The 13,422-nt window shown below is 36.5% G+C and overlaps 1 protein-coding gene across 1 annotated transcript in view; it reads right to left on the minus strand.

The window, feature by feature from the left end:
* MYBPC3 (myosin binding protein C3) overlaps positions 1 to 13,422 on the minus strand; it is a 56,997-nt gene that overhangs the window by 6,804 nt on the left and 36,771 nt on the right. The window contains exons 25-29 of the mRNA XM_035550183.2: positions 12,145 to 12,333; positions 9,994 to 10,128; positions 8,605 to 8,772; positions 7,037 to 7,125; positions 1,657 to 1,852 (exon numbers count right to left, since the gene is read on the minus strand). Of these exons, the coding sequence (XP_035406076.1) occupies positions 1,657 to 1,852; positions 7,037 to 7,125; positions 8,605 to 8,772; positions 9,994 to 10,128; positions 12,145 to 12,333 (777 nt within the window). The remainder of the gene's footprint in view (positions 1 to 1,656; positions 1,853 to 7,036; positions 7,126 to 8,604; positions 8,773 to 9,993; positions 10,129 to 12,144; positions 12,334 to 13,422) is intronic.

A 13,422-nucleotide genomic window follows, 5' to 3' on the forward strand; every position in this document is an offset into this window, starting at 1 on the left:
TAAAAGAGCAACCACTCAAAGTACAGAATGCTATATCTGTTAAGATATATGGAAATAAATAGAATAATAGTGTAATAATTTTCTTTTTCCCTTCTTTTTAGGACCATTCATATTTAAACCAATTTTGTTTAGGCAGTCTGTTTTAATTTGGAGATGTTAGTTCTCCCTTTTGGTATGCTAAATTGGTGTTCACAATTGCAGGGTCTACTGGAGAGATGATTATTAGGCTTAGATGGTATTGTGAAAAAGTGAGGGACAGTTAGGGATAATTCTAGATATCTGAATGAAAACTGTCTCCTCTTCCTGTAGCTAAGCTGTAAATTAATCAAAGCCAAAAAAATGAGAGATGATCAAAGGAATGCAATTATAGATTGCTTTTAATTTAATTCCATAAAGAAGGATATGTAAAACAGTAATAATCTAGCCTTTGGCTGTTAATAGGTGAACTGTCACTTTCTGTGTCAAAGCATGACATAATTCTCTTTTCACTGACATATTTTGGAATCAAAGACTATAATTAGCTGTAATCCTTTTTGTCTTCCTCCAAACTGCTAAATATTGAAGCCAACTAGCTTCAAGCATGGAATTAAATAAGGAACATAGAATGCATTGCTCTTGTTCCATTTATTGTCCTCTTCCTTTCTTTAGTTTACACTAATCTGTCAGAGAAAAAGTTGCTGCCTTCTGTGTTGCTTAACTGCTAACAACTTCAGGTGGAGCCCTCTTTCTTTTTCTTCCCTGTTTCTGGAAGAGGGAATGGTAACCCGCATTGTCAAATGAACAACATTGCCTATGAAAATGTGGAAATGTATCTGATCTTTATCTCGAATCACACTTATAAAAAAAAAAAAATAAATCTTGATCTATTTCTAGATGCGTATCTTCATTTTGCAGAAATCAATTATTCTGATTTGAAGTTAAGAATTTTGGATACTACGTATGAATATCTATGTGGGTATGAAAACTGGTAACTGCAGCAAGCAAAGCTCTGCAAGCCCTGAAAAAGTGTATTATAATGTAATAATAGATAGATGTTATGACTTTAGCTTTTTGTTAATTATTGTCAAGTTGTCCTACTGTTATAACCCTCCACAGTATCTGGCTAGTTTTACAAGCATTCTTCCTGCTAACTTACATACAGATGCATCTACATGACAGATTTTTGTTTTAAAGGGTTGCTTACACAACGCAAATGAGTAGCATGGAAAAGGTGAATAAATGATTATGTGTGGTCTTTCTCGTACAAAACTGTGTGGATGTCAAATGAGATTTTCAGAAGGGAGACTCGAACTGAACCAAACCAGGTAGTTGTACATGCACTTAAATTGTGAAATTCCTTACAAAAGCATAATTGGATTCTGAAACTAGACACAGGTTCAAAAGCTGACTGGCTAAAGTCATGTAAGAAAATTTCCCTGAGGAGCTCTTGGAGATAATCCTCTCTCAGGCAGGAAGTCTCTAGGACACAGATCACTCCAAGCTGGAAAAACGTAGGAAAATCAGGTGACATGCTAGCCCTGCTCTGAGCTTTGTCACAGCCACCTGCTATCAACCATTGTCAGAGAAGGGGTCCAGAGGTAGACGGCTCTTTGGATTGCATCGGTATGGCAACTATTTTGTATGATATGCTTGATTCTGATGAAGTCATGTGCTTACCTATGATTTGTATTGTTATTGCAACTTTATCGGTCATGTTTTCTATTTGAAGAGTGACTTCATATGCTCCTGAGTGATGAAGCTCTGCCTTTCTGATGAAAAGGATTGTGTCTGTGTTGCTGTTCCGAATGCCCACATCTTTGGCGTCTAGACTTTGACCATCTTTTGTCCAAATTATTTTGGGTCTAGGTTTCCCCTGAAGAGAAAAAAGGATATTTTTAGACTGTAATAGGTTGTCATTTTTCACTTTTCTGTTTTTTAGTGTCCTGTAAGTTTAGGAAGCCTAACTTAATATGCAAAGCTGGGATAGTAGAGTTTCTAAACACTTTCTGGTTTCTGTTTTCTTGCACACAAATATCTGCTCTCATCTGTGGGATTTAGCGACACAGTGACCTGAGGATGCCATGTATTTAGAGAGGAGACTGAAATCATATTGAGAGCACACCCAGAAAAAAAAAATACTTGTGCTGGTCTTTGTATTCTTTCCCAGGCATCTCTGAAGCCAACAGTTGCTCTGTCTCACTCTGATGATCGTTAAGGAACGGAAGTCTTTAATATTTGAGGAGTTAATTAGTTGTTTGTTCCTTTCCTCACTCTCCCATAAAACATTTGATTCTTTTTCCCCTGGCATTTTCAATATCTTTCAAAATGTTGCTATAATTTTGAAGTCTTGGGGTGTAAAACTTACTGTATAATTGCTCCTGCATAGCAAAATTCTTTTTATGACTGTCAGTATGGACAGACAGCATTGCCATACCTATGAAAGATGGTGTCGTGTAATCAGACAGCTATCTGTGGTTTACAGCACTGTCAGTCAGCCACTTCTGGGAAAACTGGTAGATAGTAAGTAGTCAGTTCTTCAAAAGTTTTGAGTGCTACTTCTGTAGTATGTTTCCACAACAAGAGTCCCAATAAAACAGAAATGGGGCATACCGTATTTATTAACTGTATTTATAGTCAATCTAGGAGAAAATATTTTTTATTAAAAAAAAATATTAAAAAAAATATATATGTATTTTAAAGTTTTTGCCAGATTGGCATGGTGAAAAGGTGCAGCACAGGGCTACAAATGCCAGAAGCAGCTCAAATGGATGGGGAGGGAAAGTGAGACCATCCAAGCCAGCAGTTAGATCAGCTTAGGCTGCCCTGGAACTGAAGCCTGAAGTACTGAGGTTAGGACATGTATTGGTCACCATCTCTAGAAAACAGGGAGAGAAAGCACCTTTAGAAGTCTCTTCAGTTCACTGGGTGTTTGGAACATACTTTATAAGGCTGTCTTTTTCCTGAGGCTACCAAGGGAGTTTAGGATACTTGGACTGTTGGGTTAGGTACTTAAATGTAGGCAGAATAAAAATAAATCCTTGTGTTTTGCTGCTGCCCCTTTGTTCTAGGCTTGTCTGCTACTTGCTCAGAAAGTCTTTGCAACATCATTTCATTTTTCAGTAGTATTAGAAAAAAACCACCCTTCTTTTATATGAAAAACAAACAAACAAACAAAAAAACTAAGATCTGTCCAAAATTGAACTTAAAGGGATTCTAAACCACCTAAAAAATGCTGTTCCTCAATGGACACTCTCTTCTCTGGAGTCTGAATCATCTGCTGCTGTATCGTGATTCATTTTGCATCGGGGTTAATAATAAACCTTGAATGTTTTTTGATCTTCCATTTTCCCTATTTGGTAACTGATTTTCTTGCTGGTTTCTGTCAGGGATTATATTTCCATCTGGCCTGTAGCTCTGAAATATTAGGTATAAGGTTGTTCTGTCCTGTTCTGGTGTACCTTCACCCTTGACTTAGAACACTCTTACAAAAACCTATTAGGGGAAGAGGTGGCTTCTCTTCTTCAGCTGGAAGCTATAGTAGAAATTCTTGAACAAGGAAAAGGAAATGTCTGTTTGTTTTCCTAGCCATATCTGATTTTTGGTGACACTGACAAGTAATTTATTTCAGGTTCAGCATATGTGTATACTTTAAAATGATATGAGGAATCTTTTTAAAAACATTGACTAGGAGAATGCTTTCAAAATAGAAAGTCTACTTACAGCGGTATAACTACATGGAAGAGAGGGTTTTTGTTTGTTTAAATTTCTAATTTGATAAATACTTGGCAATTTCTCAGACCGATTACAAGATCGAATAGTTCTTGATTGATATTATAAGGTGAACAGAGGATCTGAAACTAAATTTCTTGGTAAAAATGGTCATTTGAAATGAAAGCATTACAAAGTATCCTTTCTCATTATTTTGTTGTAAGAAATGTATTGCCTATAAATCAAGCTTTGCAACTGCTGTTGCTCTAGTGTGGTTGATCAGATGCTTTCATTATAGGTCTTTTTGAGGTGCTGTGAGTGACAGTGAAAGATTGCAAGTGTTCACAGTGTTGGTTTTCATATAGTCTTATATTTATAGGCTGTGAGAAGCATAAACAGATAGAAAGCACGTTCCTAATACACATCACAGAGGATTGGATTTCTGTAATGTGTAATAGGTAATATGAGAGAGAGCAGTGAGTGACAGAGTTGGTAAATAGCATGCCAAAGTATCCTCAGGGAGTTTACTGTAAGGGAATAACAAATTTATGTGCTTTTAGATATTTATATTTACACATACATGATAGACAAGAATATTGCTGAGTAATACTGTGACTCTTACCCACTAGTAGCATGTAATACCCCTTCAATCATGTGCCCATGTAGCTGATTTTGAAACAAGAATGTGTTGATTCCCCTCTTTTCAGCAGAACATCCCACCTTTCTAATGCACTCAACAGAAAAATACATTGATTAATAATAACGTTGTACATGTCTTTCTGAACATTTTTATCTAAAGATTTGAATAGATTTGCAAATAGAGTTTAGCTCGTGATACCTTGGCAAAATATTTAATAGAAATTCAGTTTTAAATGACAAAGTAGTGACCACAGAAGCCAGACAATTTTGACAGGTTGCATAAAAACTGTAAATAATAGAAGACTAAACTACTCTTTGGCTAGATAGTATTCTTCCTGCTTGTGCTCAGTGCCTCGTGGTTTCATAGCAATTCTGGTATTTCTGTATTTACTACTATGTCCTCTTTGTAATTTGAAGGTTGCAATCATATCTATTTAGGGCCTTTTTTCTCAGTAAAAACTGTCAGTAACTAAAACTTTTTCAAAATAGAGACAATTAAATGTACTTTTTGCTTTGCTTTTTTTGAAAGATGCTCAGTTTTGAGTACTCTTAAGAAGCTTTTAAGGTATTAAGAATTGCTTAATAATTCGTAATTGCTTAGGAAGAGCTACAAATTTATTTCACTTGTTTTTAAAAAATCTCTTGAATTAAAATCCTCTGGTTTTGCTCTCTGGCTAAAACTTAGTGTTGATGGATAGGTATTAGAATTTTTTGTTAGCCTTACTTTTTTAGGAGACAGAAGTTTATACCACTGCATGATTTGTCTGTCAATCAGCCACTGAAATAACTTTTGAATTACTTGTTTTTTTTCAGCTAAATCTTGCAGCGGACTAGAAATCTCCTAAGATTAGCGTATTACAGTTGCGTGAAAACTGATGACAGGGTGGTGAACAGAAAGCTCAGTGTCCCCACTGAGGAAAGTCAGGGAAGACTTTGTCTTTATGTATTTTGTTTGGCAACAGCTGAATGATCAGTCAAGGTAAGTGAAGCCCTGGATTAGTTGCAGTGTGTGCTTTCTCTGGCCCAGGGAACTGAGGACATGTCAGTTAGGCCTACTTAGGGAAGGAGGGCAAAGAACTGTTAGTTCCTGGGGAGTATTGCAATGAGCCTGTCCTAAGCGAGAGGGTTATTATGCTAGGAAGTTGGAGGTATAGGGGACATAGGACACAAATGGATAAACCCATAAACTTTATCACTTCCTCTGCTTAGGGGAACAGCTTGTCAATTTTGTGTAAGTTTTCTTCAGCTCAGACATTAAAGCAGCAAAAATATCAGTTTAATTATTTTTCCTAAGTTTTAAAATACTTATGTAACTGAAAAATATATGTAAAACATTGAACTTTACATGTGGCTAAACCTCCGCGAAGGGGATGTTTTAGCAATTTTGGAGGTAACAAACATGAAAGGAAAAAATATAACATGATAATGTCAAAGTAATGCAAGCATGCAATTCAAAGCAGTTACTCCATGTGCTGGTTTGCAACTGTTTACTGATTAGATATATCTCTGTGCAAAAGCAACTCTTCATGTAACCCATTAACCACAAAGCAAAATACTTGTGATATTTTATGTAGATTTTGGTCTTATATATTTTTTTTTCTCTGCTGATACTTTCCAAACAAATTAATGTAAGTAACGTGAATGTATGTCTCCCTCACTGAAGAAATCTTTTGCATACCTCTAGCACCTATTACAAGAGAATTTCAAAACTCTTCAATAATAATAGTGATTAAATTATCATAAAGATAATCGTGGACAGCAAAGAAATTTTAGTTTTTTCAAATTATGTCTGAGGAATAGACTAAATTATATATTGTGTTACAGCAGATCTCTCTCTGAACTGCAGTTTATCTGCAGTTTATAATTTCTGTTCCCGTGTTTCACTCAGAAGACCTTTTACTTTCGTACACTAATTCTTGTGCTTTATCGAGACTATAGTACCCGAAAAAATGCACATGGTGTTTTATGAATAGCCATTAAAATTGCTTATACAGCTGTAGAAAAAAACAGTAGCTGGGTAGGTTTCTCCTAGGTCAGCCTGTGTGAATATACTAGCAATTTTGTGTCTGCCATAACAACCTGTAGCTACATGTAGCTACTCTTGACAATACTTGCCATGCTATGCCTTTTTTTTATTTATTTTTAACACCTTGAGCTCATGTATATTAATACCTTATTATTAAGAAAACCTAAGGTATTCTTATTGTACACACAGATTCTGTATATGGCTAGTTGTCATATTCTATTTGCATACAAACTCATTTTTTTGTAAGCAGACTTACAGAAATGAATTTACACACTTTTGTCTAAGAAATGGCCCAGTAATATAATATACCCTGGCTTCAGAAGAGTAGTTGCTTGAATTTTTTATTTTTATTTTTTGAGTGTGTGTGTATTTTTTGCATGTCTGTAAGATGCATCCTATGGTCAATTAGGTCAAACAAGAAAAGGCTGTAGAGTTAGAGCAGTTACCTTCTTCACCAAAAGGAGGGATTTTGGAAGAAACTGGGACAGTAAGAAAAACTGACTGAAACCAGAGTTTTTTGTTTTGTTTCTAATGTTTGGGAGTTTTATTTATTTATTTTTTTAATCACCAGCCATATTTTGTTTAATACTTTTCAATGAGTGAAGCAGCAGGAACTCGCATAAGAGAAACTACTTTAGGTAAGTAATGATAAATAGCTATGACAAAATAGAAGCCAGTACTTACCTGAAAAGGGATCACAATATTGATTGTCTCACCCACTTTCTTCACCAGAGTCTGTCTGAGATGGCGTGGCAGCCAGATTTTAGGACGCTCTGCAGTTAAGCATTAGTAATATGTTAAATATTGGGCTTTAGATTACGTGAAATATTAATTATAGGACAAATAAGGCAAAACACTAAAGAGGAGGGGCTTGGATACATGTAAGCATAAGAAAATTGTGCAAAGACTGTTTATGCAGTTGCGGAGCAGATCATTCTCTGAGCACTTTTAAATGCATTTGGCTACCAGATACAATTTTAGTAGCAAATCTGTTATATATTTACAGCTTCAGTGGTTGCATTGACAGCAGGACTTCTGAAATTGTGTTGCATTCAGAATGCTAGATTTGGCTGACTTCTGTTGGATATAAGCCCTCTGTGTGGGCTTCATTTCTTTGGAGTTCAGTTCAGTAGAATCACTGAATGGTTTCGGTTAGAAGGGACCTTAAATATCATCCAGTTCCAACCCTGCTGCCATGGGCCGGGACACCTCCCCCTAAATCAGGTTGCTCAAAGCCCCATTGGACAGGTTGGGTATTCTATCCCAAAACCAGACTGAGGACAGGACTCTTGGAGTGAAAGAGTAACTACAGACAATGATTAATCTGTTGCTCTATTGTTACTACACCTCTTTGCAAATTGTCATTTGGGTATGTGTGTGAACTTAGAAAGTAGAGCGATCAATGAATTTCCTTTACCTCTCTATAGTCATTCAATTATAGTTCTTTTTTGAGATTGAAGGAGTGGAGTAAGAGGGCAGCAGCTTACTTTTCACTAACCTTAGGACCATAGCTCTTGTTCTTTCTTCCATTCCCTGCTTTCCTCTACCTCACTGGAAAGCTTTCTATGTTCTCCCTGTGTCCCTTGTTCTTTTCACAGTCACTTATAGAAAGGATTTATTAACCTACAGTTAGGGTATATGTCATCATATCCATTTGATTTTGAGATGCATTACAACTCTCACTTACACGGAGTTGTTTTACTGTTAGTGAGACTCCGGCAGATACTTTGTGTGAGTAAAGGTTGAGGGATCCATTCTTAGCAGCTCATGATATCTTTTGGACTCCAGCCAAATGAATTATGATCTATTGCTATTGGGTGATAAACAGAGTGTTAATAAATAATCGAGGACAATCAGGTGCAGATAACTGCTTTTATGTTAAGAGGTCTCTTGCCCCAGTCCAAGCAGTCCTTTTGCAGTAGTATAACAGCTTTTCCAGCAGAGCCCTAAATATTAAATAATGTGCCACTTAAATGCAGACAATGCCATTATTGTTATGAGGTGAAGCACATATAGTTTGAAAGTACAAAGTAAGATTTTGTCTTAAAAGCTACGCTTTAGAAATAGAAGACCTGGACAGTAAGGTAATGTTCTTAATTTGGCTCATAGTCAGACTGAAAGAGCTGTTTGGATGTTATCCTCAGAAGAAGGCACGGGCTTGTCAGTCCCAGATCTTTTCTGCATTGTGTACATGATTAGATATTTGACCAGAGGAAATAGATAAGTGAGATTTATTCAATCTAGGTACTCACGCAGGATCTCTTGAACAGTAATGGGCTCCTTGATTATTGCTGCTCCGCTCTCACCAGCCAAGTTTATAGCCTTTATACGGAAATTAAGTTTGTCCCCTGTCACCAGGTCTTTAATCAGTGCAGATGTACGCTCAGTTAGGCCGGGAAGAGCTGGAATCCATTCTGTAGCTGCAAGTACAGGATTTTCATATTGTAATAACATATTATTTTTCCAAACTGACGCCTTGTCTACAATTGAAAGTAAATTTGTATTAAGGTAAAATGAATTTAACATGCAATACCATGCTTAAAATGGAATAAACTGAGCTGGAAAAGAACTCTTGATCTAGAAGGTATATTTACACATGCACTTCAGGAATGCATACACTTTATTTTACTCAAAATAGTTAAGGGTACAGGAATCATCTTTGGGTGCTTTCTTTGACATTCTGTTTTATGGAGCTTAGACTGGTGGGGCTTCTCTACATTTTTTTTCTTTAGCAGAAGATGAAGGGGAGAATTGTGGAAGCATTTTTAGCTAGAAAGCGAAGCCTCGATTTCATTTTTTCTTGAAGTATATCTTCTGTGGGTATCCAAACAGAATGGTGAGAGCCGTATATACTGAAAATAATAATAGCGCATAACTTTTGGAATTTATTCTTACTTTCTTGTTTGATGTGGTAGAACAGAGTTCCTAGGGCTTCCTTAGTTACTCTAATAGTACAGACGTACTACTGATAAAATTATTCTTCTGTGACAGTGACTTAGGGGTTCTGGTAATTTCATGACGATACCTCGCTAAAGACTAGAAATGAGTTCTGGATAAATTATACCCTGCAAAAATGCTAGTCTGGGTCATATGACAAGTTCAGCATCAGAGAAAATTCCATGGCTGAAATGATTATTTGATTTTATAACATAAAAGTTATATACAATAACATTTGCATCATATACAAAAACAATAAGCATCACAGTAAATTGAATGTTGTAGATATGGTGCAGCTATTCTTATTATGAGACCACGAGTATTAAATGAGATGAGGTAGCAGTTACTTGCAACTTTGATATACTTACAGTCATGGTATTATATTGGTTTTTAGAGAATACACAATTTTTGAATACTACAAAAGTGTAACAGTGACTATAGAACAGTACTGGTATTTTTTAATACTTTCCTCTGTTGACGTTTATGATTGTGAATATGAGGTTATGGTTGACGTAACTGTCATGGTTTGACTGTCATGTCGGAGTAAGGCTAGTGATGGATGGCAAGGATGTTAGCCATAGATTAGAGTTCAAATTTAGAGATACTGGATAAGGTTATTTATTGTGATATTTCAGTGAAACTATTGCAACTGTAGTATTTTAATAATGTTCAGTTACTGCTGCCTAGTGCTCGTGCTTACTTACATCCCTCTTTGCAGTATTCCACAATGTAGCCATCTAATCCCCCTGCTCCGATCCGTTCAGGGGGTCTCCACTTCAAGGCAACAGTGCTGTCAGAGACATCTTCCACTGTAAAGTGGGTTGGTTCACTTGGAGGAGCTGTAAGGAAATATATGGAAGTAAATTCTGAGAAACGGCAATATAACTGTGAGAATTCAACGGCTGTACAAGTTGTGATTACTGTCTGAATTATATATCACTGTCTGTTTTAATAAAATGGATTTAGCTGAAGCCCAGTTGTAAAATGTAATACCTAATACTTCATTTTAATAGAAGTGTGGTGTAAGATTCCTATATTTGGGGGTTTGAGGGAGGTGGGTGGAAGATAAGAGGTTAAGACAGTAGTTCCTATTCACATATGCTCCCTTAATATGTAAAAGCCAATGAAAAAAGAAGTTGTAGGTGAGTGAGACAGCAGAAGTCTGCAGAAAAGTTTAAAAATAAAAAATGCATACAATTTGTATGCTGTATTTACACCCTGATTGTAGTTAGACAAAAATCGTTAGTGGCTAAATTTGACATAATGCATTTTCCTCAAACAGTGAAGAAAATGTCTACAAGCTTTTTTTTCCATTTACTGAAACACTAGTTCTGTTTGGCTCATTTGTAACAGAGACATATCAGAGAGAAATATTTTGGGGCCGAAAAATTTTTTCTTCAGTTACATATAGCTATTTCATATCTTTTCAGAACAGGAGTCTCATGGCTCTTTTTAAATCCATAGTTCAGGAGGACAATTAGCTAGATTCAGTCTTCCTAAGCACAACTCCTGTCTACTAATCAAAAAGGAAACAAACAAGAAAAGCCTTAACTGAAGAATCCCAAATTGTGAATACGCACAAATGCTACTGTAAAATAGCAAACAAAGATAACTTGTTCAAAATTACATTTGGAATTACTGGAATGTAATATTAATTATGCATGGCATAAAAGCAATTATGTTAAAGAAATATATGTTTGGTATACTCTGTGTGTATATATACTAAACTGGATAGCTTTTGAATATAATTAAGAGATTTTACATATTACATATTAGAAATACTTCATATATAAAGTAAGTTAAATACAGTTTTATAAATTGTGGAACTGATTGATATTGATCTTAGTTCCTGAAGTTATTACAAAAAGTACATCACCCACTTTCCTTTCTATAACGATGTCAAAATTTTTCATATTCAAATGTGATCAAGAACAGTGAACTGCAAATGAGACAAAAGCATTTGGGAGCATACATAACCACACAGTACACGATCAAAACCCCAAACCTCTTCTCTCAAGCAGTTAGTGAGAATGTTATCCTTAATCAAGCAAAACTCCCCATCTCATGAAAACCTGGGACCTTTTTTTTCAGTAGCTCCGCCTGATGGTTTTCGTTTGCCCTCTTTTGTTGCAGACCAGCTGTTTTGTGTTTGAAATCCACAATTACGAGACCCTTCTTTCAGTTCATCCGCTCCTTCTGACCCCTTCACTGCATCATCTTTTACATTATCTCCTTCAGCAGGTTGTCCCCCTTCACTGATATTTGTAGATGTAGCAACTCTAGTCATAGTAATCTCCAGCTAGTTGTGTTTTTGTGGCTCTTTGTTCCAGAGCTCTTAGCAGACAGGCTTCCTGAGGACTCTCTGCTCCAGCTCAGAGACTGCAGGAGATACTGTACTGGTGCGATGGGAAGGATTATTTATAGGAAATCATTCCTTAAATATTTTTTTAATCAGCTATCCTTTTAGCTGTGGAGAGGCCAGGATTAATGGAGTGCTGGGTGGGATACTGTGATATTTGCACCCATAAGGCAATGGGGGAAACTGAGAGGGACAGGGAAATTTCTCTCAATTAGTTCTCCCCCTTTCCAGATCCAGCTTGACTCTCACACTTCTAATTATAACAACTAAAAATTCATCAGCAATTTCATGAAACTGGAACCTCTGTGCTTCGCAGGAAGGGGAATGAGAGATAGAGAAGAGGAAGATGACGAGATGACAAAGGAAAAGGCTGGTTAAATATAGCATAACCTCTTTCCTAACATGTTCTTTTTAGGTATAAGGACAGTTGAAGAGGTGAAAATTGTCCTGTTCTTGGTTATGTCCTAGAAATAATACGGAGTGGGGTAGAACTCACCAATTGGCATGAAGGGTTGGGAGGCAGGGCTTGGCCGGGACATGCCAATAGAATTCACAGCATAAATCCGCATCTCGTAAACTACTCCTTCAATCATTCGCTTGGCTTCATAGGTTAGCTCTTTTAAAAGGTCAAAGTTCAGTCTCATCCATCGGTAGCTCTTCTTCTTCTTTCTCTCTAAAATATAGCCTGGAAGGATATCTCTTATGATGTAAAGGAACTGCAAGTTATGGTTTCACATGCAGGAAACAAAAAAAGCACCTTTCTTCTATGACATAAAGAGCCAAATGTGATCCAGAATTACTGTCTGAGTTCTGTGAGGCTTCAGTATTTTCCACAACTTTCCTTTTGTATTACTTTCTGTCTGACATTCTTACCTGAACAATTATACTTGTTGAGCCCCATGAAAGGATGTAAGAGTGAAGATGGGGTGTGAATTTCTTTTCTATATCTGCTAGATACAGATAATAAAGGCTGTAGTAGAATGCCTGTGTCTGTAACAGTATAAAGACAGACAAGAACACACGCACCTTTTTCTCTGGTCTTTAAACTTGCTTTCGCAACCTTTTTTGAATGGATGGTGCTGCTTTTTGGCTTTCGTTCAGGTATTTTAGTCTAGCTCAATTATTAGCACAGTCTTATGCTAATCGCATAAGACTACTTCCTCATGTAGTGCTAAGAGTTGCTGGTGGAACGTTAACAAAATCGTTCCTTTGACAGTGAAAACAAACCAAATAACTTTATGAAATGTATATCCTGACAACTATATAAACCAAAGTCATGGGCTTTGCCCAGTCAAGGGCAGGGGGGCTGGTTGTGGTAACGTGACAGCTATTACTAGGTATCTTTGCACCAAATACTTTGAATTCTTGCTTGCTTCCTCTCAAACAGACTGGCCCAGTAGTAACTTTTTTATTCCTGCATAGGTAACTTCTATTGAATTAAATGAGGCGTGAGTGAATGAGGTCAAAATATTCAAAAGCAAATACAAACTCCTCTCTTCCAGGTATTGTATAAGGGATTAAAAGAATTGTAGAACATTTCTAACTCTGGCATCTCCATGGGACTTCCATAGAGGTTTCAGTGCATTTTTAAAAAGAAACTCAAATTCCAGTGATCTTTATTAAACAAATTCCTAGATTTGTAGTCCAGAGGATTTTTTTTCTAAAATTGGCCAAGATCCTGCCTTACTTCCTTTTCCTTCTGAGGGTCACAGGGAGTTCTATCTAACAAACAGCATGCTCTGCAGAGAACCTACCATGGTATGGGTGATACTCT

Source organism: Cygnus atratus, chromosome 5 (assembly GCF_013377495.2).
Source record: "Cygnus atratus isolate AKBS03 ecotype Queensland, Australia chromosome 5, CAtr_DNAZoo_HiC_assembly, whole genome shotgun sequence".
Lineage (NCBI taxonomy): Eukaryota > Metazoa > Chordata > Aves > Anseriformes > Anatidae > Cygnus > Cygnus atratus.